The sequence below is a fragment of the Spea bombifrons genome, chromosome 5, assembly GCF_027358695.1.
Source record: "Spea bombifrons isolate aSpeBom1 chromosome 5, aSpeBom1.2.pri, whole genome shotgun sequence".
NCBI classification, from domain to species: domain Eukaryota; kingdom Metazoa; phylum Chordata; class Amphibia; order Anura; family Pelobatidae; genus Spea; species Spea bombifrons.
The window spans coordinates 92,428,127-92,454,162 of NC_071091.1; the positions used below are offsets into that span (position 1 = coordinate 92,428,127).

The 26,036-nt window shown below is 36.7% G+C and overlaps 2 protein-coding genes across 3 annotated transcripts; both read left to right on the forward strand.

Annotated features, from left to right (window-relative positions):
- The first annotated feature begins 646 nt into the window (after window positions 1-646).
- On the forward strand, window positions 647-9,143 carry LOC128496908 (carbonic anhydrase 2-like). Its single transcript, XM_053466736.1, has 7 exons — window positions 647-680; window positions 4,011-4,190; window positions 4,711-4,829; window positions 7,232-7,327; window positions 7,784-7,846; window positions 8,344-8,499; window positions 8,875-9,143. The coding sequence occupies exons 2-7, from the start codon at window positions 4,025-4,027 to the stop codon at window positions 9,022-9,024; spliced, it is 750 nt and encodes a 249-aa protein (XP_053322711.1). The 5' UTR covers window positions 647-680; window positions 4,011-4,024; the 3' UTR covers window positions 9,025-9,143.
- Window positions 9,144-14,350: 5,207 nt separating this feature from the next.
- Window positions 14,351-24,495, forward strand: LOC128496906 (carbonic anhydrase 13-like). Of its 2 annotated transcripts, XM_053466732.1 has the most exons (8): window positions 14,351-14,509; window positions 14,614-14,676; window positions 16,686-16,883; window positions 19,446-19,564; window positions 20,398-20,493; window positions 21,120-21,182; window positions 22,593-22,748; window positions 24,337-24,495. In XM_053466732.1, the coding sequence occupies exons 2-8, from the start codon at window positions 14,646-14,648 to the stop codon at window positions 24,460-24,462; spliced, it is 789 nt and encodes a 262-aa protein (XP_053322707.1). In that variant the 5' UTR covers window positions 14,351-14,509; window positions 14,614-14,645; the 3' UTR covers window positions 24,463-24,495. The 2 variants fall into 2 exon arrangements, with proteins under 2 accessions (XP_053322707.1, XP_053322709.1); XM_053466734.1 differs by lacking the exons at window positions 14,351-14,509; window positions 14,614-14,676; window positions 16,686-16,883 and adding an exon at window positions 17,230-17,298.
- The last annotated feature ends 1,541 nt before the right edge of the window (window positions 24,496-26,036 follow it).

Below are 26,036 nucleotides of genomic sequence, written 5' to 3' on the forward strand. Positions count from 1 at the left end.
CGTGTTTTCTATCCAAGAATTTGTGGTAATTCGTGCGAGCCCCTTGTGGTTTGCAGTAGTGGATTGAGTTATGGTTCTACGTCAGATATAACATTTCTCCCCTTTAGGAACAGTGACGGGCTTTAACTCCCATTTTCATTTCACTGGGATTTTTTGTGTTTTTTTGGATCCAGCACATGTGTTGCTTCTCCCTGCTAGAAGAAATACCTCTTTAGAGAAATCAAATAAAATTGTGGAAATGTATCTGATAAAATGTCATTTTCCACTTTTTCTTTGTTTTCAAAGAATGTTTTGCCCACCTGGAGCATTTAGAAAGTAAAGTGTCCTGGCTGTCCTCAGGGTTATGTGCTTAGAAGGAAAAGGTGTCATCAGTTTTGGTTACTAACACATAGAGGCATGAATGTTCAGATTAGTTGGAACAACAAATTCTATCACTTAGGTAATGAGGTTCCCCTCTATTACTGTAGATCCATGTCTAGTGTGTAAAATAATAGTAATTACCACCTGCCATTTATTCTTTACCACAGACCTGTTTATGTACCACCCATTTATGTGGAAAGGGCTGGTTGAAGTAGCAAAACCAGTTTGGCCTTTTCTATTTAAGTCACTGAAACCTCGGTGCACGTTTAGTCAGACGGAAATCAGTGCAGAGAACTACACAAGGAGGAAGTCGTTGAACCGTGAGTAGGCGCGCTACACATAGGATAAAGGACCTCATTGACTGACCTGTAATCCATTTAGTAAGTGTTACTCTATCCCGGTATTTAAGGCTCAGGGGATGGTTAAGAGATACATTGCATTCTCGTGCCGGTGAGGTGTCCTCTTTTAGACACGTATGTAATATGATGAAGGACGTTCATGGTCCATAGAAAGTTTCTGAATCATTATTTTTTGAAGCCATAGGTACCAGGTAGTGTTAACGTATATACCTATGCAGTGCAATATTTCTACATATAAATCATTGTTTCAGTTTATCCTTTTGGGACCTTAAGTGTAAACTGCTTTATCTGTGATCATTCCTTTATGAATCAGTTTGAATATTTATGTTTTGCCTTAAATTATTAATGCTTATTGTAACCTCTTTGCAATATTTTTTGGAAAATATTGGGATTTTATTAGTAAAAGGCATTATATGCTACATCCATTATATTGGTTTCAGTTATTTCGTTTACACTCTGGTTAGAAGAAGCAAATGAGTTTTAATATTAATAAATGCAGATGAATATTTTGACTTATTCAAGAGAATAGTGTAAAAAATATAACATACTGATAACTCTCCAGCTTTATTTCTCATTCCCCCCTAAAATATAACCTCATTTTCTAATGATCCTAGAACACTAATGGCCTTTAATCGATGTCTTTGGTTTTTCTTTATGTTTGGCAGAATACAGTATATTAGTAATATCCCTTGTAGCTATCAAACACGTGTTATTATAGTTAACATGGATTTTATCCAAGAAAATGAATTTTAATTAGGAGTGTTTTCATTCTATGAAAAGACAATTTGCCAGAGGCGCAGAATTTTAAACAGACACGTGTAATATGTATTGTATCATCCTTACTAATAACTTGTATTACTGATGTTTATTTCATGTTTACCAAATATATTAATTTGCCTTTGTAATGGTTGCTCTTTAGACAATGAAAAAAAGTTTTAAAAAAAAACATGTAGTTATGTCATTTTGAGCATAGAACTATGTTTCCACAAGTTTAATGTATCCGATTGAAAGGACAGTTTAATGTCCCAGGCAGCCTCATTCAGAAGATTAGATATTAAAGAACAACTGAACCTATTTTGTGTTTATTATTCCTAAAGTCTATTTCTCTGAGTACTAGTAGTGAAAGTAAATGGAATAATCTCAGTTACTCCAAAAAGTACCCTTAATCTCACAAGGTGTAATTATTGTCTAATTGTGCATTATGCGCTGACACCTCTGAATAGACATCCTGCAAGAGGGTACACATACCGCATGTTTACAAAAGCTTTAACTCAGGTCCATATGACATTTACGGTGCCCTGAAGCTTCGTTTTGCTTGTGTCAAGCACACTTTCTTTGATATAATTCTTAGCTTGTCTCAGCTGTCAGTAAATGTGTGATTATTAGACATCGTGCTTCTGTACTGAGAAAAGCTTAATCCTGTGTTCGCTGAAGCCAAGGCCCTCTAATAAATCTGCGTCCAGACTCTGGTACATAAACATTTGTTAATCTGAGGTTTTTCATGTATTTCATGGATATTTAATCATTGTGCTGAGAGTTCATATAAGCAGCAAATACACAAGGAAGTCATAATTTACATAAGTGTGGGCATATAAACTATTTTATACACAATATGACCAAAAGTATGTGTACACCGGACCATCACACCTATAGGAGCTTGTTGGACATCCCATTACCAAAAGTACTATGCATTCTGGTAGGTAGCATTCTCCTGGCATTCACCAAACCTCAGACTTCCATCACGTCAGAGAACACATTTGCACTGCTCCAGAGTCCAGTGGCAGTGTGCTTTACACCACTCCAGCCGACTCTTGGCATTGTGCATAGTGATCTTAGGATTGTGCACAATTGCGCGGCAATGGAAACCCATTTCATGAGGCTCCCGACGTTCAATGGTTGTGCCGATGCTCTTCCAGAGGCAGCTTGGAACGCTGTAACGAGTAATGATATAGAGGGCAGGTGATTTTTTTGAAATACACACTTCAGCGCTTTATATATATCATGAGCAGTGTATAATAAGTGTTTTTATTGGGTTCTTTTAAGTGGTCCATACTCTACAGTGTACTATATTTTAATATGAGACTTTTAGTATAGCTAGTATTGTTACCATATTTTATGCATATCAAACATTTTCATATTTGCAAATTGATCACAGTTATATGCACCAATGTATCTGTTATGTGTCAGCACACACTATGGGAGTTAAAGCAGTGTGTTTCTTTTAATGAGACCCAAAACGTAGAAATGCAGAGAGTATTGGAGAATAAATGGCAGTAAGTTTTGTGAAATGCTTGTGGGTATTACTAAATAGTGTTGCTGTATGCCAGTGAGTCTGGCTCAATGTTGATGACTATTTCTGTCTGCCGGTGTGTATTATTAAATGCTAATGAGTATTGCTAAATGCCAGGGAATGTGGCTGAGTGCCAGGGAGTGTTGCAGAACGCTAGTGGGATTGCTGAATTCTAGACAGCATCACCGCCTGCCTGCAATAACAATGACTATTGCTGGATGTCAGTGATTAGTCAACTAAATACAAGTGAATATTCCAGAATATTGGTGGGATCACTGAATGTCACAGAGTAAAATGCATAGCACATAACCACTTATTGGCGATCATATATTCATTCCTTTGTGTTATTCATATATCCCAAAATATGGATACCAACAAAGTGAGACAAACCCCCAGCTAACAATTACATAGCCAGTAAACATATTATTTTTAGTAATTCTTTTTAATTATTGTATAGGAACATCTAAGTATTAAGAGATGGTTGTGAGCTTCAGTTCTCTGAGCTCGTTTAGTTATTAAAAGCTCACTGTAATTGTAAGTGACCTGCAATTAGCCAGTTTGTCTTCTGTATTCTCATAATCAGAATACTTTAAGACTGTCCCCAATCAATGCATTTTATAAACTTTTATCACACCTTGTATTATACTGCAAGCGTGGTGTTGGATATTTGTGTCACTGCGATAAATGCACAGCGCTGTAATCACTTGACTATAAAGAACTATTATATGTTATTTCATAAGGTCTTTCAAAATGTGTTCTCTGGAACTCATTCCATGGTAGCTATTAGGTTTTAGATACAGATCTAACGCTCCTCATATCTCCACATTTCTATACCACTTGTCTTCTTAACAATATGATCAGACAGTCTAGAAGTGATATACTGGTGTAATGAAATAGTTACTCCATGGTGGAGAAAAGGGTGCATTAGTGGTATGCTGGATCTTTAAGAGAAGATTTAAAAATGAGCCACTAGAACACACTAATAATCATTTTCCTTTCAGGACACATCTGAAATATGGGTTCATCACATCAATCTCCGATTGACATCCGTACTAGGAATGTCGGCTATGATTCCCTTCTAAAACCTCTGAAATTCCACTATGATCCCAAAACATCTAAAAGGATTTTTAATACTGGGCATTGCTTTAATGTGGAGTTTGATGACCAAAAAGATATCTCATGTATGTATAATATATTATAATGTATATAATGATTTCTTTTTTAATGAGGACAATAGAACTTTCTGTCTTTGTGAGCGCACTAATTGTAATTTCTAGTATGTTAAACAAATAACCCTTATTGGATTTGTAATTTTATCATTTCTATTGAAAGTTTTTTTTTTTTTGACAACAGCCTATAAGTACCATCTAGTCATTATTGAATTATGGGCTGGGTATGTGGATATATGTTACACCAATCACCAATCCTTATAATTTTTAAGCTAACCCCTATCAAACCCCTCTATCAATTCCAGCTCTTCTTTGTGGAATGTTTGTGAGATGATTGGCTTTTAAACAAGTGAAAGACATATTTGTTGATGAAATGCAAATAAATAAAAACTGTAAGAGAATGTCAACTATGGCCTCTGGCAATGACGATTGTGCTTGTGAATTTGTGTCATTGCTGTAGAAATTATGATTTTCCAGCTGAACAATAAACAAAATGTATGTTTCACTAAAACTGATTATATGGCATTTGCAGTACTCAGTGGTGGACCATTAACTGGGCATTATCGATTATGCCAGTTCCATTTTCACTGGGGGTTATCAGACAGCGAGGGCTCTGAGCACACTATAGATGGAAAGGCATTCCCTGCTGAGGTATGATTTCTTCTCTCTCTCTCGCATATTTCATAGTGCTATTGTAGTGAGGGGATAATACAAATAAAGATATGATCTTAAAATTAAGACTATATCCCGTAATATTATCAATAGTAAATGATTAAATGTAAGTTACCATTGCACAGTGAGAGAATTACACATAACCAGCATCTTGGCTTTGACTATTTCTGTCTGCCGGTGTGTATTGCTAAATGTCAGGGAGGATGGCTGAATGTCAGGGAGGATGGCCGAATGTCAGGGAAGATGGCTGAATGTCAGGGAGGATGGCTGAATGTCAGGGAAGATGGCTGAATGTCAGGGAGGATGGCTGAATGTCAGGGAGGATGGCTGAATGTCAGGGAGGATGGCTGAATGTCAATTAAGAGAAGTTATAGACATTTGGGTCTGGGGTTCCCGGATATTAGAAGATTACATGAAATTGTAATGTTCACACACGTATTACATTGGAATATTAAAAAGAATCTTAATTTAGGCTGGTTATATTGCGAACGGACTCAAACAAATGAACAAGATCTATTTAATCTCTCTTGGCTCGGACCATCTAGTTGGAAAAAATTAAACTTTACGAACCAAGTTATATTGGATGCTTTAAAAACAAGTTATAAATTTAGAAGGTCTGAAAAACTAGACGCGCACTTTACGGGTTCTACACCTTTAAAAGTCCTCAACTATTATATTCAGAATATTAATCTTAATAAATGGACTTTAAGTAATATTTGCACACTTGGCGATTTAAAATCAAATGATTTATTCCTTAGTTTTTCTGAGCTTCAATCTAAATTTAAACTTCCTGAGAATGAATTATTTACGTATACCAGAGTGATGCATTTTTTGAATACTCAGATAGTTTACCCACCTTTAGAACTCGACATATTTATTAATAAGCACTATAAGAAAAATTTAATATCCTTGATTTCATTACATTTAGACACTCAAGAAATTGATGTATTACCCCTCTCAGTAAGGAAATGGCAAAATGATTGCGATGTTACTTTTCCTATGGAAAAATGGGTGGATACTTGGTCGCAAGTTAGAATCGCGGTACACGCGATTAATATTCAAGAGATGTATTTTAAGCTTCTCCATCGCTGATACCTAGTTCCGTCCCGCTTAAACAAATTCTCCAATTTAAATTCTAATCTATGTTGGAGGTGTGGATATGAGGAGGGGACCCAATTTCATATATTTGGTGGGCCTGTTCTCAGCTGGATAATATTAAGATGCAAACTGAGAAACTTTTTTCTTTTATATTTAAATGTAAATTTGTTATTCATTCTTATATTTGGCTTTTTCATCTATGCCTTCCCTTCTCAGAGACTGCACAAAAATTATTAACAGTCAATATTTTATTGGCTATTAAACTATGTATAGCGAGAGCTTGGAGGAAAGACGAACCTCCTACTTGGAAGGAAATAACTGAGCAAATAAATCATCAGGCTAAAATGGAAAAATATTTTTTTTTGAAAAATCAAAAGATCTCCAAATATAATCATATATGGTCCCCATGGCTTAAGTACTCTGTGGAGTCCCGTTTAGATAATCTTGACTCCTCTTCTTAGTAATTATTTCTCTCTCGGCATTATATATACAATTGTTGTATATGTTTTCTTGATTTTTACATATTAAGTTATATTTATTTGTGTACTGTGTAAGACCCCTATGGGTATAGTGTCTCGAAATCTATCTATTTATATATAGCTATGGATGTCCATGCTTCTCCGCTCCATTCTGTCGCCACATGTGTGTGTGAATGTGTCCTCGTCAGTGTAGTGATTGGTTTAGTTTGGTATAATGTATTACTTTGTGTGGTATTGTACAATTATTAACTTAATATACAAGAGACGTGAATTTCGATTTTGTATATATTTTTACATCTTGTACGTTTTTGTACGATATTGTATGTTGTATATATTTTCCAAACTTTGTATGATATTGCTTGTGGATGTATGTCTTTTTTATATATTCTAAAAAAAAAAAATAATAATAAATTATCGTGAAGTCAAGGATGATGGCTGAATGTCAGGGAAGATGGCTGAATGTCAGGGATGATGGCTGAATGTCAGGGAAGATGGCTGAATGTCAGGTAGGATGGCTGAATGTCAGGTAGGATGGCTGAATGTCAGGGAAGATGGCTGAATGTCAGAGAGGATGGCTGAATGTCAGGGAAGATGGCTGAATGCTAGTGAATATTGAAAGTCAAAATGGTTAAAGAATATTATTGTCCCTGACATCATAGGATGTAAATTACCCCAGTATAAGTAATGTTTAAATATTTTAAACATAGATTACATTTTCTAAGTAAATGAGCTATTTCAATGGTGGAAACTATTAACAATTTGTATTCATTTACCTATTGAATTATTTGTTTTTTTTTTATGCAGTTACACATCGTCCATTGGAACTCACAAAAGTATAGGAACTTCAGTGAAGCTAAAGACCACCCTGACGGTTTGTCTGTTGTAGGCATTTTATTAAAGGTACACGACTGGATCTGAGGGCATTCATACACTAATTCAATCCAAACTCATTTAGCTGCAAGCTCTGGCTACAGTATGTAACAGGGTGACGAGAAAGGGATCCGCTTAAGCCAATTACTCTTTCCTTATTATACCTAATGATCTTGAGTTGATTTAAATACATACACAAAAATTGTCATAAAGTTTAATTAAGATCATCTAATAAGATTGAGCTGCTAACAGAAGGGTAACTGCTGCCCCCCTGGACCTGCCGCCCTAGGCCTAGGCCATCATTGCCTGCAAAGTATATGTCAAGGATTTATTTATTTATTATTCTCACGGAAACTGATCATAAAGTTAAACAGTGTCGCTTTGCAAACTGAATATCTAGCTGTTTCATTTATTTACAGGTTCTATAGTATGGTAAAACATAATACCATATGTGTTCTTTTCCTTTCCATATTATTATTATTACAGCTTGGTGAAAAAAACCCAGCGCTGCAAGCCATAGTTGAAAATTTGGATAAAGTGAAAACAAAGGTAGTATGTTTCTATTTTGTTGCACTTACCGTATTTGCTCGATTATAAGACAAGGTTTTTTTCAGAGCATAGGCAGCGGGTAGACGTCTACGCGATTCAAGTAGGCAACTTCCGCTGCAGCCGGAAGGAGGTGCGGTTAGCAGCAGGGGTTGACTGCGTCCATCGCACAGACCTTTCCCAGCTGTCAGACAGGAGAGTTTCCCGCACCGCTGCGGGAAATTCTCTCTGACAGTCGGAGGGTGTATGCGCGATGGTATTTTGGTAAATCCCTGCCACCTGATATCGGTTTGGTGTACTGCGATGTCCATGCTGTTTTCTGACAGCACAGAGCATCACAACCTTAATTCGGTGAGCCATCTAAAATTCCCTAATGAAGAAAGAGAATTCAAAGGGTTTTACTATCTTTAATTTAAAATCACCGCTTGTGTATGCACACTGCACTTATTGTTTTCGGAAAATCCTGTTTACTAATTGCAAGCACCTTTATGTTTTAAAAGGGTAAAGAATGTAGATTTACAACATTTGATCTTTCAAGTTTGCTACCAAAGGATCTTAATTACTGGACCTATCATGGATCATTAACAACGAATCCTTGGTCTGAATGTGTCACCTGGATTATCCTGCAGGAGTTTATAACCATCACCCCAACGCAAGTAAGTACAAACATTTTCAGTGAACAGGACAGAAGCACATCTAAGGAAATATAGTCAGATTTAGGTACCACCAATGTATGTCCACCACGCACCATGCTTGCCCTATGGGTTCTGCAGGCTTTATGCACGACCTTGTTATGCTTGCTGTGGCCACTGACAGATTCTCACCACCTTGCTTCATTGTTTCTACTGGTGACCTTTCTGAAAAACCACAAGGCAACATTAGACTTTGTTTAAAACAAAGACATTAGATCCTGAAAAACACCTGATTTAGTGAATACATGCCTCTGTTTGCACTCATCAGACAATTACACAGTCTCAGATTTGAGAAATAATGTAGTATATTTCTGTAACATTCATATCTTCTCTTCACAGCTAGAAAAGTTTCGCAGTCTGCTGAGCACAGAACAGGATAATGATCCGTGCAACATCTTGGAAAATCATCGGGAAATTCAGGCTCTTCAAGGCAGAGTTGTTAGATCTTCATGTGCTGTCAACAAAAAAACTAACAAAAAAAATACATAAAAATAAAAATATTATTTATTTATGAAAGCATGTTGGTTTACCGTTCTAAGCACTATGTACATTTCATTTTCTAACTGATAAGCTTTAATAAAATACATTTGAATGGAAAATAATAATAATAGCCTACCAAGTACAGGTTACATATTACAAATGTGTATGCAATGCTGTAATAATGATTATGTTGTTGCTATTAATAGATGAGGAAGATGAAACATGTTATTTAAATAAAATATGTTGCATTTATACGGTCCAGGAAGTAAAATGTGTGTTAATTGTAATTTTGTCTGATGGATTAAGTTCCTGATTAATGAATCAAAAGAATGAATTGCTGATTAACTGGAATTCCCCTTCGTTCCTTTACATATGTTACCTATGTTACACATTTTTTAATATTGTTACATTTTAAGACTTCCTGTAGCTTCTTGTTTTTAAACAATGGAGGACTGGCAAGGAGGAGGCAATTATCATCGGGGCTTATTTATTTAAACATTTGGGGTTACTTGGTATGTATTTGACCTACAATTTCACATACAACCAACTCTTTCACCAGATCCTACCGCCTTCACTTGGAAAACATTTTCCGAATCTGCCCATTCCTCACACAAGAAACAGCAAAAATATTAATCCACTCCCTTGTGATGTCCTGCCTGGATTATTGCAACTCCCTGCTAACTGGTCTCCCCATCTCCCACCTTACCCCACTCCAATCTGTCCTCAAAACTGCAGCTTGGTTAGCCCCTTAAGGACAAGGCTGTTTTTTATTTTTGTACCCTTCATGACCTAGGCTGTTTTAATACTTTTGCGGGTCTCATGTTTAGCTGTAATTTTCTTCTTTCTCATTTAGTGTACCCACACAAGTTATATATTGTTTTTATATAAGATTGGCTTTCCTCGGATATCAAAGTTATATTATAAAACCACTTTTTTTCCAAATCTAGTCATTCTGCCCCCAAGTGTGTTATTTCACACAAATTCTAATTCAGGTATACATTTAAAACTTCTGGTATACATCACTTCAAAACAAATCCACAATATGTGTTCAGTAACATCTCCTGAGTACAGTGATACCATCCATGCACGAGTTTGTCAGATTATTTGGTGGCTAAAAAGCCACAGTTGGGACATGCGCAATTCAGGTTTTCAACTAGGGATTTTGACACCTGGTCCTTCTGCCCCCATTTCCTATTTGGGACATATTTGAAGCCAGCCAATTCAATTTACCCCACCAAACCATATAGTTTTGAAAACTAGATACCCCAAGGTATTTCAAATGCTGTTTTTTTTACCCTTTCCATGCACAAATTCTACCACCAGCCTTTGTCAACATTTGTGGTGGTAATGTTTTGTATTTTTCACACAAATTGTATTTCAGTTATGAATTTTTAGCTCCTGGTATATGTCACTGTGAAACAATACCCCCATATGTGTTCAGCAACATCTCCTGAGTACACTTATACAACCCATGCATAGGTTTGTCAGGTTGTTTAGGGGCCAAAAGGCCACATTTGGGAGGTGTGCCTTTTGTATTTCATTTTGATATCTGGTCATTGTGCACCTATGCCTTATTTGGGAAATCTTTGAACCTCGCCAATTAAATTTACCCCATTAAACCATACTTTTTTAAACTAAACACCCTATAGGTATTTGAAATGCAAGTATTTTAACTTTTTCAATGCCAGGATATTTGAGAAGATACAGCAATAATTTTAGCACTTGCTCATAACATTTTACTTTTTATTTTATTTTTTATATTTTTTGACTTTTTTTTACATTTGACGCTATATAAGTAAATGTAATGTAAAGGTGTCTAGTTTTTAAATACTGGTGTGGCACAGGAGTGGAGCTGGACAAAATATAGAAATATGCATTTATTATCATAAAAAGCTGTCTTTTTCTCAATTTCTGCCCACTGTGTCACTTTGCACACAGTGTTTCATGAAACTACACATATGTCAGGACGCCAGGTATAGTTACATGACATATACATCACAATGTTTGTAAGGTATACATTGGTGGAAACGAAGATGAAGGAACAAGTAAAAAGGTTTATGAAAGTACATACTGTTCCATTAACCCTTGCTTTGATTTTTTTAGTGTTACCGGGAGTGGAAAAAACTGGATAATGTTAACACAGATTAACAGAGGATGCTTGCAGAGAGAATAAGCATGAATATCTTATATTAATACAACTGAAATACATCTACTATTAGATTAAATGGGGAAAGTACCCTTCAAAATATATATTTGCTGTAATGTATTATCATATAGTGAGCAAGCAATAAGCAAGTGTTTTTCTTCACATAATGTTTTTCTGTGAAGATGCTGATGCCTGATAAGATGTTGAATTCTGCCACCTAGTGGAATGCTGGAAATTAGAGTCACAATTTGAAGGAATATCCATAATAAGGACATAGTAAGGAGTCTTAGGTTAACAACCCACCTGAAGAAGAGTGAATTTACTTCATTTTCTGTGTTGGTCCAATAAAAAAGTACCATCATCCATGGCTTTTTGTCCAAACACTTCAGTGGGAATTCAAGACCTTGAGTCTTGATCTTTTGCATCTTTTGTTTAGACAATGCAAGAACAAATGTAATGAACTCTCTTATCTACTGTTATGCAAGTGCAAAAGGAAAAATACTGTGCTACTGCAGCAGCCACAGATGTAGAGCAGGGTACAGTGCACTGGCAGACAGACACAAAACGGAATCCCCCCAATATTAGAAAAAAGAACAAGAATTGATCCCTAGAGTAAGGAAGGAGATTGAGTCAAAGACACAGGGCAGGCACAGGCAGAATACACATTTAGACATATGGTACAAGTCAAAATTTCCCCCAATATATATATATAAAAAGAATTGACTATCCCATAGTAAGGGAGGAGATAGAGGAGCAGCAGCAGTAGTAGTAAGGCATGTGGCCTAGGCAGGCGCTGTTACATACAGCCTTGGTGCAGGACTGAATTTGCCAAATATATGAAAAACTAAAATAATTTATCCCCAGAGTAAGTAGACAAAGGAGCAGCAGCAGTAGGGCACTGGGCCTGTGCAGGTACTGGCAGGCTGTCAGATACGTACCGGCAGGCGGGGGCGACGCCGGCTCACAACAGAATCCCAGGTCCCGGCGTCATCTCGGTGGCGACTGAGCGGCGTCAGGGTTCCAGGAGAGGGGCGGCGCTTCTGCACACTGCTCCTGCAGGAGGAGAATGGAGGCGTGGCAGGAGAAGGTATTTCTAGAGGGGCGGCGCTTCCAATGCCGTCTCCCTCTAGAGACAGTGTGAGGGGCGGCACGAAGGTTGGATCTACAGACGTGACCTCATATGTCACGTCTGTGATCCCTATAAAACCACCAAGCTCCCTTATGGCAGTGCTCAGATATTCTGAGACAATCTGTGTGTTACATAGCGTTCCCAGTGCTGTGCTCCTGTCCTTATTCTGAACCTGAACCTGAACTTGAACCTGACCATGGCTTGTACCTTGACCACGCTACTTTGGATTGCTGCCTGAACCTGACCCTGGCTTGTACCTTGACCACGCTACTTTGGATTGCTACCTGAACTTGGCTTTTTTTTTGTTTTTTACCATGATAGTGTTAGTGATCAGCAACCATATCCTTTTCCACTTGGGCACAAGGCAGCATAAGACCCACTCCTGCTGCAAGAGTAGACTTTCCCTCTTCTTTCTCACTTTTATTTCTGGACCAAAAAATAGATCTGCTGCAATCACCTGGTGGTGCCTGTCCACCTTTGCTCTCGGGAGTGCTGGCAGTGCTTGCAGAAGTGGTGGCACCAATCACAGTTGTGGTGGCACTGGTAATGGTTTTTTTGCAACTATTTTAATGAAAGTGCTTTGGAAATATTGTACATTTCCTTGACAACATGGTATTTCTTGGTAGCCACAGTAAAGTATTGATTCCATCTGTGTAGAGTTTCCAAGTTTTGCATTTACATGGCAAACAACAGACCCATAGATTCAGACAGGCAAATACCATGAAGAAGCTGCCAAAAGCAGTTCCAATACCAGCACCAGAGCCAGCCACTCCAACTGTGGCAACACCAGCAACAATAAGTTTGGCAGCAGCGTCAATGTCCCTGATGATTTTACTGGTCTAGAATTCCCTCAGCACAATTGATCCCACCAAGGTACCAGCACATGACCCCTCAGTGAATCCTTGGTAGTAAGTAAATTGCTTATTGCTTTGATAGGTGGGGTACACACGATTTTAGCACTACTAGAGCCAGGATGTCCGGTACTACTGCTGCCGCTGCATGCAGCTCATGGTAGTTACAGTATGACTCCGAGCAAGAAGGCTTCAGCCTACTTGGAACTGTTATAGATATGAGGAGTCACTTGATTACTTTTTCTTAGCACACACCTGCCATCAAGCTCTGCCGACTCACAAAAACTGGAATCACTCCCAACAGATATTTCCGAAATCTTTGTACTCACCAGTAAAAATGAAAACAATCAAATATATAACCTTAGAAATTTGCCTAAATACATTTTTTTATTATAAAACAGCCATAAAATAAATGAATTATTACACTACAGCTTCCCCCACCCCAGTAACTTTTCTGCACTAGAATAATGACAAGCCTCATCACTGTCACAATCCAACTCTCGCGAGTCTGTAACTGCTACTGACAAGTTAAAATAGAGTCCGCACACTTACGCTTGTCCCCTCCCCTTGTAAATGCTGATTGGCCAGACTGAAAAAAGTAAGGAAAAAACACAGGCTCTTGGACCCATCAATCGCCATAACCACAAATGAGACCACCATCCTGATTTATCCATCATTTATATGTACCCTCCTACGCACAGTCCCTTCAAAGAGCACATAAGCAGGTTGCAATGGTGCCAAAACATGGCATCGAATGAACAAATCTTAACAAAAAAAGATTTTGTCCCAACCCTCCCTAATCAGAAATTAGTACGAAAGCACGAAATTGCCAAATATTGTAAAAAAAAGTTTGTAATTTCCAAAGACTAACATATGTATAAAATTTTACTTAATCTGTACCATGGAATTATTGCATGTATAAAACTGCAGAATTAAGGATTTGGATAAAGTTACACATGTGCTTTTTTATTTTACATTTCTTTCATACTTACTAGAAAAAGAAAAGAATAGGCATGAGGAACACTTGTCATGTACTTCTTGGCACTTGATAAGTGGTAGCCACTAAGATATTTTAGAAATACTTTAGTCTCACTAGCATGAAATACACAAGGGCTTACTCTGCAGGTTGCCCTTCGAACATGTGACTAGTATTAGCTAACCGCTGTAACAGGCGCTGCCTCTTTAAGTCTGCACACTTTAAAGCCTCAGTATTGACATGTAATATAACGTGGGCAGGACACAGTCCTAAGTCTGTAGTAGAATGTTGATCTCTGGAAAGTGGAAACCACTTGCCACCAGCCGACGAGCTAGAAAGACCTGCAGCTTGTGAGAAGGATCAAGTCTTTAAACGTTTTCTGCCCAATTTTGGTAAGAATCTAGCAACAATATTTGGGAAAAAAACAGTAAACATTTATTGCCAAGTACAGCTTGGATTTCACATTGCCAGTTATTGTATATGTATTTTCTTATAGTTCTGTAGTTTTCTTGCCACATTTGGAGAAATATGAACAAGTGGGGTTATGCGGAGCACAACGGTGAGTACAGAGACACAAGGATTTAGGGAAATTTAACTATTTTACTTAATAAACACCATTAACTTCAGTCATGAAGTACACAATAAAATGTGCTGCTCATCCCTGCTACATATAATGCGTTAACAACATTACTATTCCATCATCACACATTTTACTGAATTAAGAGAAGGCTGTTGTGTCTTAATAATAACACCCATTGTAACATTTATATATAAAATATTTATACCGACGGTAGGTCGTGATATTTGTATACATTGATGAATATGAACATTTTGTTATTTTTATTTGATATTTACATTAATGTTAGAACGTTTGGGACAGTATTTTTCTATTTTGGAAAAAAAACATAGGACTTCTGAGCATTAGATTTTACAAATGGGCAAAAAGGTGAAAGACTGCTCGCCCGAAGACATGAGAAAACCTTATGGTATTAACTCTTTTCAAGGAAATTCCCATAGAAACAAAGATGCCCCGCGAAAGTGGTCCACTAGGATTGAAGCTGCCAGAAATCCTCCATGACACCATAATCTTCTAAACAGGCTAGGGGCCCATCAGCCCAAAAGGAAAACTGCCTGCACAATGTTTCCCCAACGTTTCCCCAAAAGTGGGGGGCTGTTATGTTTAAAAACACATTTATACCAAAACAATGTCATGGCTGTCCCTCTGAACCCAAGCAAAGCATTTCAGTAATGTTTTCCATTAGCAGTAAGAAGGGCACAATTTAAGCTGTTAATTTACCTTATCATATATAATGTTTAAAGAACATCAGCAGATTCCATAGCACCACAATTTATACAAATGAAGATTACCAATAATATTAAAACTAACAATATATAAAAATTGTTAACATTAACCCATGTAGGACATAATATAGCGAAGGGGGCCTCCTTCTGCAGGCTTGCAGTTCTTAAACACTCTGATCACATCATAACTGTATTTGTAGCTCCCGTTGGTGTTACTCTGCTTTAGACAGATAAGAATATCTTTATCAATGACTTAGCAGTATTTGTGACACACATTATTACTTGGAATAGATAACGTAATAAAATTAACACGTTTTCTCTGTGTTATTTAAAATGTAAACATGTTTATAATTGACACTTTTTGGTAAAATGAATGGACTGACGACAAGTTCATTATTCTTAATCTATATTTTTAGGGGCTTTAAAGAAAATTGGCAGCTACTTATATGTCTACTGTCCATTATATTACTGCATTTAAAAGTGTGTAATAAAAACATGGGTAAACACTAAATAGAAGTGTTTTTCTTAAAGAGAAAAGTATCATGTTTGTTAATTTATTTTTAAACTAAACAGAAAGTCTTACTTCAAGCAAAACTGTGTAAAGAAGCAAAGCCCCTCCATGACTGGCATTAATACCAACAGCATTGACAGGATGCCATTGGAATAATATTCTAAAAGCAAGTTTAAAAAAATACTCCTCTTATGCACAGACTCCCATCGGTTTATTGGTAATGACTTGGTGCCCCTGAATGTTATGTAAAAGGGGAGGCAAGGAGACAGCAGGGACAAAAGAGCGTTATCAACATTCAACCCAGGGGACAAGACCAGCCAAGTAGACTATCCAGTCCTGTCCGAGACTTACTAACAGAGAGGAAATACATAAAAACCACAAAAGGAGATAATACGATCCAGTCATTGTGTAAATGCTACCTAAAGTACTTGTAGAACTGTCCAAAACACTCATGTAACTTAGGTGACCATTTTGGATTTTTCCACATTTTAGTAATTTGCGCTTCTCCTCCCATTGATGTTCTTCCCCAGAGCAGAGTTTCAAAACACGGCTCAGATGCTAGAAAATGGAATAATCTGTAAAGTACCTTACTCCAAACCCTAGTTTAAAATGCTGTTCTCGATTTAAAATCTTGATTTTATCCCACACACTTATATTGTAGCTCTGCAGCGACAGTGCGGTTGGTGACTTTCCAGGTTATCAGGAAGACTTCTTTTGGAATGATTGGTTTTTTTATTCTATTTATTGTTTCTTAGGTCCTGAACTGTGGCATGAATGGTTTCCTATTGCCAATGGAGAACGTCAATCCCCGATTGATATTGCAGCACAAGATGCTGACTACGACCCCACTTTACAACCTCTCCACATTGACTATGATGCACATTCCGCTAGAGTAATCATTAACAGTGGACATACCTTTAGTGTTGAATTTGACGATGGGGATGACAAATCAGGTTTGTCTTCTGTTTTGTAGATTTTTTATTATAATGTTTATGTATATCCAATTGATTTCCGTGTCCTCTATGTTGACTTTAAATGCAATTTTTAGATTTTGAGATCAATATAAATCACACAGCTGAAGTAAACCTAGTATTCCATTGTGAGTTTTGTAAAAACTGTATGTTTGCACATGTTATTGCAACGACTTTGGGTTTATCCATTAGTAGTCAACTACATTGAATGAATCCATTTATTACTAGGCATGCAAAAGACCAACCCTGTGTGCTATCCTTCTGCCAGGAGGGCCAAGTACACCCTGCATACAGCATCACTTAATTGATGAGGTGGTAAGGAATGAAGGGACTGGCCTAGCTGTTCTTGTAGGAGAAGCTCATTAGGCTTGGGCTTTCAGAATGCCTAGTGACGTCCGTAAGTAGAAACTGCAGAAGAGACTTTCCTCCAGACAATTTAGCAAATAAATCTTTTTCTTTTCATTACTAATAAATATCATATAATCAATTATAAAGTTATTTGAACACATTGTAATATATTATTTTACGCTCTTGAAACAGGGTGCTAAACAGTTAAAACAAACAAGGTTAAATAAGTCTGGCTATCTGGTTATTAAATAGAAGGTGCCGCTTATCAGACGATTGACCGCTTTATAACTAAGTAGAAAGGAAGCCCAGTAATCTCAATTAGAGGAGCATTTAAATGTTATCAAACAGAGTGGTTAAATTAAATCCAGTATGTACTATCACTTCAAACACCGTGTACTCAATATTCTCAGCTTTTCTATGGCTCACAGTAATGTTTACAACTTAATTAACACTAGGAGTAAAGGTATGTCTGTAGCATGTGATACATGATCAAATATCAATCCTGGACTTTGGAAGGGAAATCAGAGGGCAGTTCGATCAAAGATTAGATAACAGTGAAAACGCGATTGTTAGAAGGCTTTGTTGTAAAGAAAGGTTATAGAAAGGAAATGTACCCTTGCACTGGGTGATGGTCTGTAGTATAAGGCATCGCTGCGTAATGATGTCATTGACATATACTAAGGGGATGGTGTTTTATCCCAGCACTGCAGACTTCTGCATGAACAGGCAGGGGTTAACAGGTTTGAGGATAAATAGATGACACGTTCACTCAATGGATGAAATCATGCATATACTTTATTAACCAAATCAAAACAGATGCATAATAATCAGATAAAAGAAGAATGGAACAGATTATCGTTCTGTCCCTTTTCACACTGAGAGACCCTCAGAGCTATACGTTGCTTCACAGATGCCAGGCAACATAAACCGATCTTATCATTTGCTGAAAGCATGCTTATCAGTCTACATGCTCATAAAGCTATTACCGTATTTGCTGGATTATAAAACAATCCTGATTATAAGACGACCCCCGGCTGCCAGAGAGGAGGATCCGGGTCCCCTGCAGCGCTGCGGGGGATCTGGATCTTAGTCTTGTAGTCAGACCTCTATTTGAGGTCCGATTAGAAGACAAGCTTGAATATAAGACCATAAAACCTTGTCTTATAATCGAGCAACTACGGTATTTAGCTAAACTTAAATCTTCATACTGTTCTCCATATCCTTGATTGTGGTCTACCCTCCTCTCTGTGCATAGACCTGAGACTTCAGCTGCCAGCCTACCTTAAACATTGGAATACAGAAATCCCCCATAACATAATAAAGCAAACAAGCAATTTAATGTGTCTGTAAAAACACACAACTGGCATGACAACAGCCTCAATCTTTTATGCTGTATTGTCAAAAATATATGAACAAACACTGAGACGGCACAATTATTGTGACCACACATACACATCACTGTCTGTCTGCGCTTACCACTAATTTGAGCTTGTTATGATATGTATAATGTTGCTTGAATCATTTCAACTTCAGAATACATTTGATTTGGGAATAACTTTCACATATGGGTTTCCAAGATTCTAAACGTACTTTAAAATGTACTTTTTATAAAATACAATATATTATAAAATGATTAATATATTACTTATCTAATCCTCCCAGTAAAATATGTGTGTGTACATATGTGAGGAGCATGGCTAGCATTTGTGGTACTAAAGAAAAACAAATACTTTGCCTAAAAATCATCATTGGCACTCAAAATTATAGTGGTTTATGATTTATCCAGCAGGTTTTAATCGCATGAACAGCAATTCTCAATGCTTATTTTTTAGACCTGTAGGAATGCATTCAAAATTTTTCATTGCATATTTTATCAGATGAAACAATTTTTATTGTAAATGTTTTTCATAACATTTTGATAAATATGTGGCTCTGCCATTTCAAGTATCTTGTTTAAAGTAAGCACCTTATAAGCGCCCCCACCGTTAATTGTCTCTGCTTTTACTTGGGTATCTACATACCAGATGAATGCCTATCCATCCATCAAAGTTAATAGCACAGTTTGGGTGCCAAAATGAACATTGGAACTGTTAACCCTATTATATTAATGTGTTCTGAATTTATTACATTCCATAATTATATCAAATAATTGGATTATTATATATTTTGTAGCATTATCTTTTTTTATCTTTTTAGTGGTCACTGGAGGTCCATTTAATGGAAAATATCGATTGCGTCAATTCCATTTTCACTGGGGGCGTTCTGATGACCATGGATCTGAACACAGGGTGGATGGCCAGGCATATGCCGCGGAGGTTATAATTATTTATTTGAAGATGCAAATCTAACTTCTTTTAATGCAAATGCATAATTCTGCTTGAAGAATTTCACGGGCTTTGCAGTCAATCAAAAGTGACTTGTGTGATGGATACCCTTGGTGATTGCTAGACACAGGTTATGCTATATATGCCCGTATTTTAGGAAGGCCAGTCCATGTAGGATTAGGATAAATATTTAAACCTAAAAACAAACACGAAGACATTGTATACAACCTGGACTGAAAGATACTTTTTTCTCTGTTGGCCCAATAAAAGACATTATGTCCCCTGGGACCAAAACGGCTATTTACCTTACGTTACAATACAAGGATTATCTGTGAGCTGGATGATATGTGTCGGCTAAACTTTTTTAAACATTTTGTTAAACATTTTAAACAAATTAATAAAGTAAAGTAAGTAAGAATCATTGTTGTTTGTTTTATGAATTTAAAAAGAATGTTAGGCATTTATTACACCCAGTTAGTGGTGTGCTCCATAAACCTGCAAATTTCTTAATACCAGTGACAGGAGACAAGTGGAGTTTGAATGATACCTTTATTGGCTAACTGAGTAAATATAGATTGCAAGCTTTCAAGGCCTCTCAGGTCCCTTCATCAGGCATGTTATGAGAGGTCTTGAAAGCTTGCAGTCTATATTTACTCAGTTAGCCAATAAAGGTATCATTCAAACTCCACTTGTCTCCTGTAATTCTACGGCTAACACCGTACCAACTCTCATCTTTAATACCAGTTCTAATATGGAATGTTTATGTGTCCTAGAAACCATATGGCTCTTGCTTCACTCTGAAATAAATAAATATGTTGTTTCAGCTACATATTGTCCACTGGAATTCTGAAAAGTACGGTAGTTTTGTAGAGGCAGCTAATCAACCCGATGGCCTTGGAGTAATAGGAGTGTTTCTGAAGGTAAGTGTTAAAGAGCGCAATAATAGATTGCATACGGGTTCTAGAAAATGGGGGTCAACAGTGTGTGCATATTTAAACAAGATAGGCAGGGATGTAACTAGAAACCACAGGGCCCCGGGCTCCCCAACTTCAACAGCTGGTCTGTGCCATCATTGCCCATTGAACTCTTTCGAACAAACACTCTGGCACACAAATTACACACGCTTAATAATACTCACTAACACACACATGCACATCCGTGCTTACATACAAACACAATTACACTTCTGTGCTCACACACAATTACACATCTGTGATCACACACACACAATTACACATGCATGCTCACATACATACATTTATACAAACACATATGTACATACATCCCACCATATTTTTCTGTCCTTTATGGTTATTTACAAACAAAATGTTATACAGAAGCCTATAAAACAAGATGAATACCTAAAGTATACCTTCTCATTTCGGAGTACGGATAACTAAATATCTCTATATAATGCATAATGACTATGGAACAACTCTACATGATGTCTGTGAATAAATCAATTTTGTAGATGATTAGTAATAATTCAAATATTAAACACTTTTTGAAAAAAAATTGTGTTTTTCTTTTAAAAAATCTTTTTCAGATTGGAGAAGACAATGCAAGCATAGAGAGGATTACGGATGCCTTAGATGCGATTCAGACTAAGGTAACAGAATGGAAATGGATTCTGTTAAAAGTCATTCACTTGTATTATTGTTTCAGACACCTCTAGGAGCTGAGAATATTGACCAGTACTCAATGGGTAAAATGTTTTGTAGGCAAGACATCTACTGGAACTAGGCAGGGAATGCTCTATACAGTTAAGCCCTCACTTCTCCTCTCCCATCCCACCTCATGGGGAGTCTGATCCTACACTTGCTTAGAGGTCCACTTTTAAGGGCAGAATTGGTGAGGTCAAACATCGACCTGTATCACGCTCTTACCTGCTTCCTGCACATATACACTCCTTTACATGTTTAATTTTCACATACTTTAACATGGCTTTTCGGTACCTCAGTAGTATATGCACCCCGGTATGCATTTATCGGCCTTGTTACAGCTCATTTTTTTACATCTTCTAGAATATTAGGAATTCGGCCCATATCGTATCTATTATGAAAACAACATTTATGCGCAGAGTTGTTTTTCCACACTCTTTAGCGACTGAGCGTAAACAATAATGTAGACTCATATATTCGCTGACTGAAATATACACAAAAATACTTCAATGTGATTTTTATAGATGAAACGATAACTGGTCTCCTGATTACGGGCATTTATTCAGTACAGAGCATTTCCACTTGCTCACGTATGTCCCAAGCACAGCATGACTGATGTTGAGGCATGAATGTCTAGCGGGGTCCTTAAAACTACAACTCTTACCTATTGTCCCATAATCATCTGGGTTGTTAGCCTTGTGCAGCCTTATTGAAAATCTGCCATATTATCTGTATGTTGACATTGTAAAGTTAATGGCACTTTTAAAGATATTTGCAATAAAAGCTATGTAGTTACATTTTGTACCTCTTCAATCGATAAGGTGGCATTCCCACCGTGCAGCTGATTTCTGCATTTGTGGCTGGCTTCCCATTTAAAGGTTGATATACCTTTAGAAACACAGAGGCTCAAATCTTTTAATACAAAATCTCATATAATATGTCTAGCATTTTAGCATTTTTGGTCTATTAATGGGCAACAATGTGTATAAATGAATCTGAAAAAAAGCATCACAATAGATGGAAAGTACACATAAATAAATAATAATAAATAAATAAAAATCTAAAAGATAAAAACAGAACATTAAGTCCATAGCGTAGTGATTATCCAGAAAAGGGGGGCAGTGGTGTATATTGGTTGACAGCTTAAGGACATGAGACACTGATTTAGGTTGTTATGGAGCCTCCATAATGTAATTGTGCTGATTACACGGGAAATCCATGAAGAAGTAACGCAGTAGGGAACCTGATCGCCAAATGGGGTTTGCATACTAATGTACTCTATATACACTATTATATTACCTCTAGTCCATAGAACATTCTTTATGAAAACAAACGTAAAAATAATCTGTACCGTTTAGGGAAAACAATCATCGTTTACCAAATTTGACCCTTCCTGTTTGCTACCTGATTGCTTGGATTTCTGGACTTATTCGGGATCACTTACAGTGCCTCCGCTTCTGGAGAGTGTAATATGGATTGTACTAAAGAAACCAATATCTGTCAGTTCCAGACAGGTGAGTGCTATCATTACACGTGCTTCTGGAGTTATAGCGTTTTAACCATCCAGTACTTCTAATTGTCATTTCAATAAATCCACTGATGTTAAAAGTTTGAATCAAATGGTTCCCTTATTAAGATGACTGTAATGCTTAAAAAATGGCTGATGTTTTACAAAAAATACACAGAAGAATTTGAAACCCACCTTTCCAGACAGCCAAGGATTTCCAAGACGTTATCAACAACTTGTGGAAGGGAGAAGTGTGGCCAATATTTAGAACGGAGCGAAAAGTTTAGCTTCGTATCTTATATTTATTATGTATTGTCAGTGTCTGGTGGAACACTCTGCCAAGTAAAACCTGATGAAAAATACTAGTTTAGTCAATGGCCATAAAAATAGATAAAAATCCTACATCTCACTCAATCGGCTCAATGCAATTAGTATTTAAAAGAAACACAAGGAGAGGCACTCCGGAGGCGCTTTCTAATTCCAATTGCTATTTGCTCAATCGCGTGGGTTTCAAACAAAACAACTTTTTCTTTAAAATGTAACATGTTTCGCATCTTACTTTGTACTTATCCAAGTATTACGTTTTTAAAGGGAAAGTTGTTTGCTGTGAACTCCCCACAATTGAACAAATATGAATGTATTTTTCCAAATTAAATACTTTATGAATTGGAAAGCAACTCCAGAGTGCGCCTCCTTCTTTTTCCTTTGAATAGTCAATGCCAATGTCTAATTCTTTAGTTGTCTCGTGGCCATAAACACCAAAATAGTACTAATGGTGTATAACTGGGAGACCAAATGAGTCCATTATCATAGCACCCTTACAAAAAATTACTGCAGTTTTTCTGAAGTAATATTGCAGTTTTTTGGACATGAAAAACTGCAATACTGCACTTTTACTGCAGTTTTACTGCATTTGTACTTCACTGTACTGCAGTATTACTGCACATTTACTGCACTTTTTTTATATTGCAAACCTACAGTTGTACTTCAATATACTGCAGCTTTATTGCATCTGTACTTCCTTACAAAAATAACTGCAGTACAATGAAGTACAAATGCAGTAAAACTGCAGTAAATGCGCAGTAATACTGCAGTAAAAGTGCAGTATTGCAGTTTTTTCATGTCCAAAAAACTGCAGTATTACTTCAGAAAAACTGCAGTAATTTTTTCGTAAGGGCATGTTCTCTCTTAAACCCCCATTACCAGTGCTTTCTAAAATGTCAAACCTCATGCAGTAAAAATAAAACAGATACAGCAAAGCACTTTAAATGCACCTTTAAACCACAAATGCTTTTTTCCATTTTTGGTGACACATCCTCTTTAGCTTCATAGGCCAAGTGTGCAAAAATATTTAGGTTGTGGAGGAATCTCAAACTTATTTAAACTGGGAACATGTTTATTGGCAGACTCAGCTTTCTACTGTAGGCAATGTTTTCCCATGAGGGGCACAGATAAGCTTTTGTTATCTTTTTCAGCTTTGCATTACTATTACAAATAGTGTGATATCATTAACCGTTGTCATTTCTTGTATTCATTTACTTCTACAACATTTCAGTAAAGATTCCATTAATATTTTTTAAATGTTTATTATGTAGCTATCAGAATTCCGAAGCCTACTGAGCACCAGCGAATCAGAAGAAACTGGACCATGCTGCATAAAAGCTAACTACCGGCCCGTGCAGCCCCTCAAGAACCGCAAAGTCAAAGCATCCTTCCAATGACCAATTTATTTTAATAAACAAAATGGACAGAAACATAGAGGCCTGTGTAATACTGCAGACTAGTCTGTGGGAATAACTAAGGAAAGGCCAGCTACGATACTTATATTGAAGAATATATGTGTGATCCTTGGACAGCTGAGCAACAATGGGACATTAATCCACAACCATTCCGATACACAAATTACCCTGTGATACTGTGCGGGTGAAGCTGAAAATCATTCACCAGTCTCAAGTACTCTTCAAAACAATATTGGTATTTATTGGAAATTATGGACACTGACAGGGTGTTGGAATGAACCCTCGAACACAAAATTCAAAGACTTTTTATACAGGCTCTCGTGTAACATAGGATGGATGGACACACATACATGACATATGATTCCTGTGTCAAGTAGTTACATTTGTTATTTCCCGACATCTCCATCCTCCCTAAAAAGAAGATAATTGTGAACATTTAGAAATAGCTGACATGAGTTTCTGCTTTGTTTCAGTTTCCAAAAAGTCATAAGCGTACATTTATTCTCTTAAATGTTCTTAGACTTCCCCAAACACAATCTCTTTAACACGACTCCATCGTTTTCTGAGTTTCATGGTCACTTTTTTAACACTGGATGTCTGAGTCTGATAACTTATCTAAACTTAGATAAACACAAACTTATCTAAACTTGATAAACACAACCAATTACCTCTGTGTGATTAGTCTACTAAAGTGAAGGAAAAGTAAAAAGGGTAAAAGTTAAAAAAAAATAATAAGTAACATTTAAAAAGAAACAAAACAGCAGATCCTAGTGCACACTCTGTGTTTAAAGTGTTTTCATATGATTTTTCAAATATTGCATGTAGAGAGGGTAGGAAGGCTCATCAAGAAATACTCCCAATTCTTTTACAAAATGTAAGATGTACATATCTTTTTATTGCAGTGTAAAACCTTACATTCTGATCCTCAGTATTTCGACACAGTCTTCTTGAAATCAACAGTCCCATCAACGTTTGTATAAAAGAAAAGATAAAAGTCACCAATCCAAACTTCTGCTGAAGCTTTTCACCCAATACTTGCGTCTTTCTCAAAGTAGACAGCATCTAAACTTATCTAAACTTAGCGTGTTAACCTTATGGCATTGCTAAAAACAAAATGTAAGCATACCTTCTAACAATGGTCGACATATTTGGTTTGGATCTAGAAGCCAGCCAAAAAATGTAGAAGCCAGTATTTTCTCCAATCATGTTTTTATTTTCATTTACTTAAATTTCGATCTGTTCTATTTAAGGTGATGTTCCGCCATCATAAGTCCCCATCATATATATATAAATCATAATTAAGAAATATGTCCTATTCTAAAGATAAAGATAACTCGCAAAATGCAGTGTATTGTAATTACTGTATACACCATGATAGAGTAGTTTTAATAAAAATGTAATAAATAATAGAACAGGGGTGTCCAAGTTTTTTCTGCAGTGGGCCACTTCACCAGAATTGTATACATGTGAGGGCCGCACTTATTTTTCACTGTGAGAAAATATGGCCTTTAATAAAATATGCAGATTAAAATAATGTAAATGACACAAAACCTTTA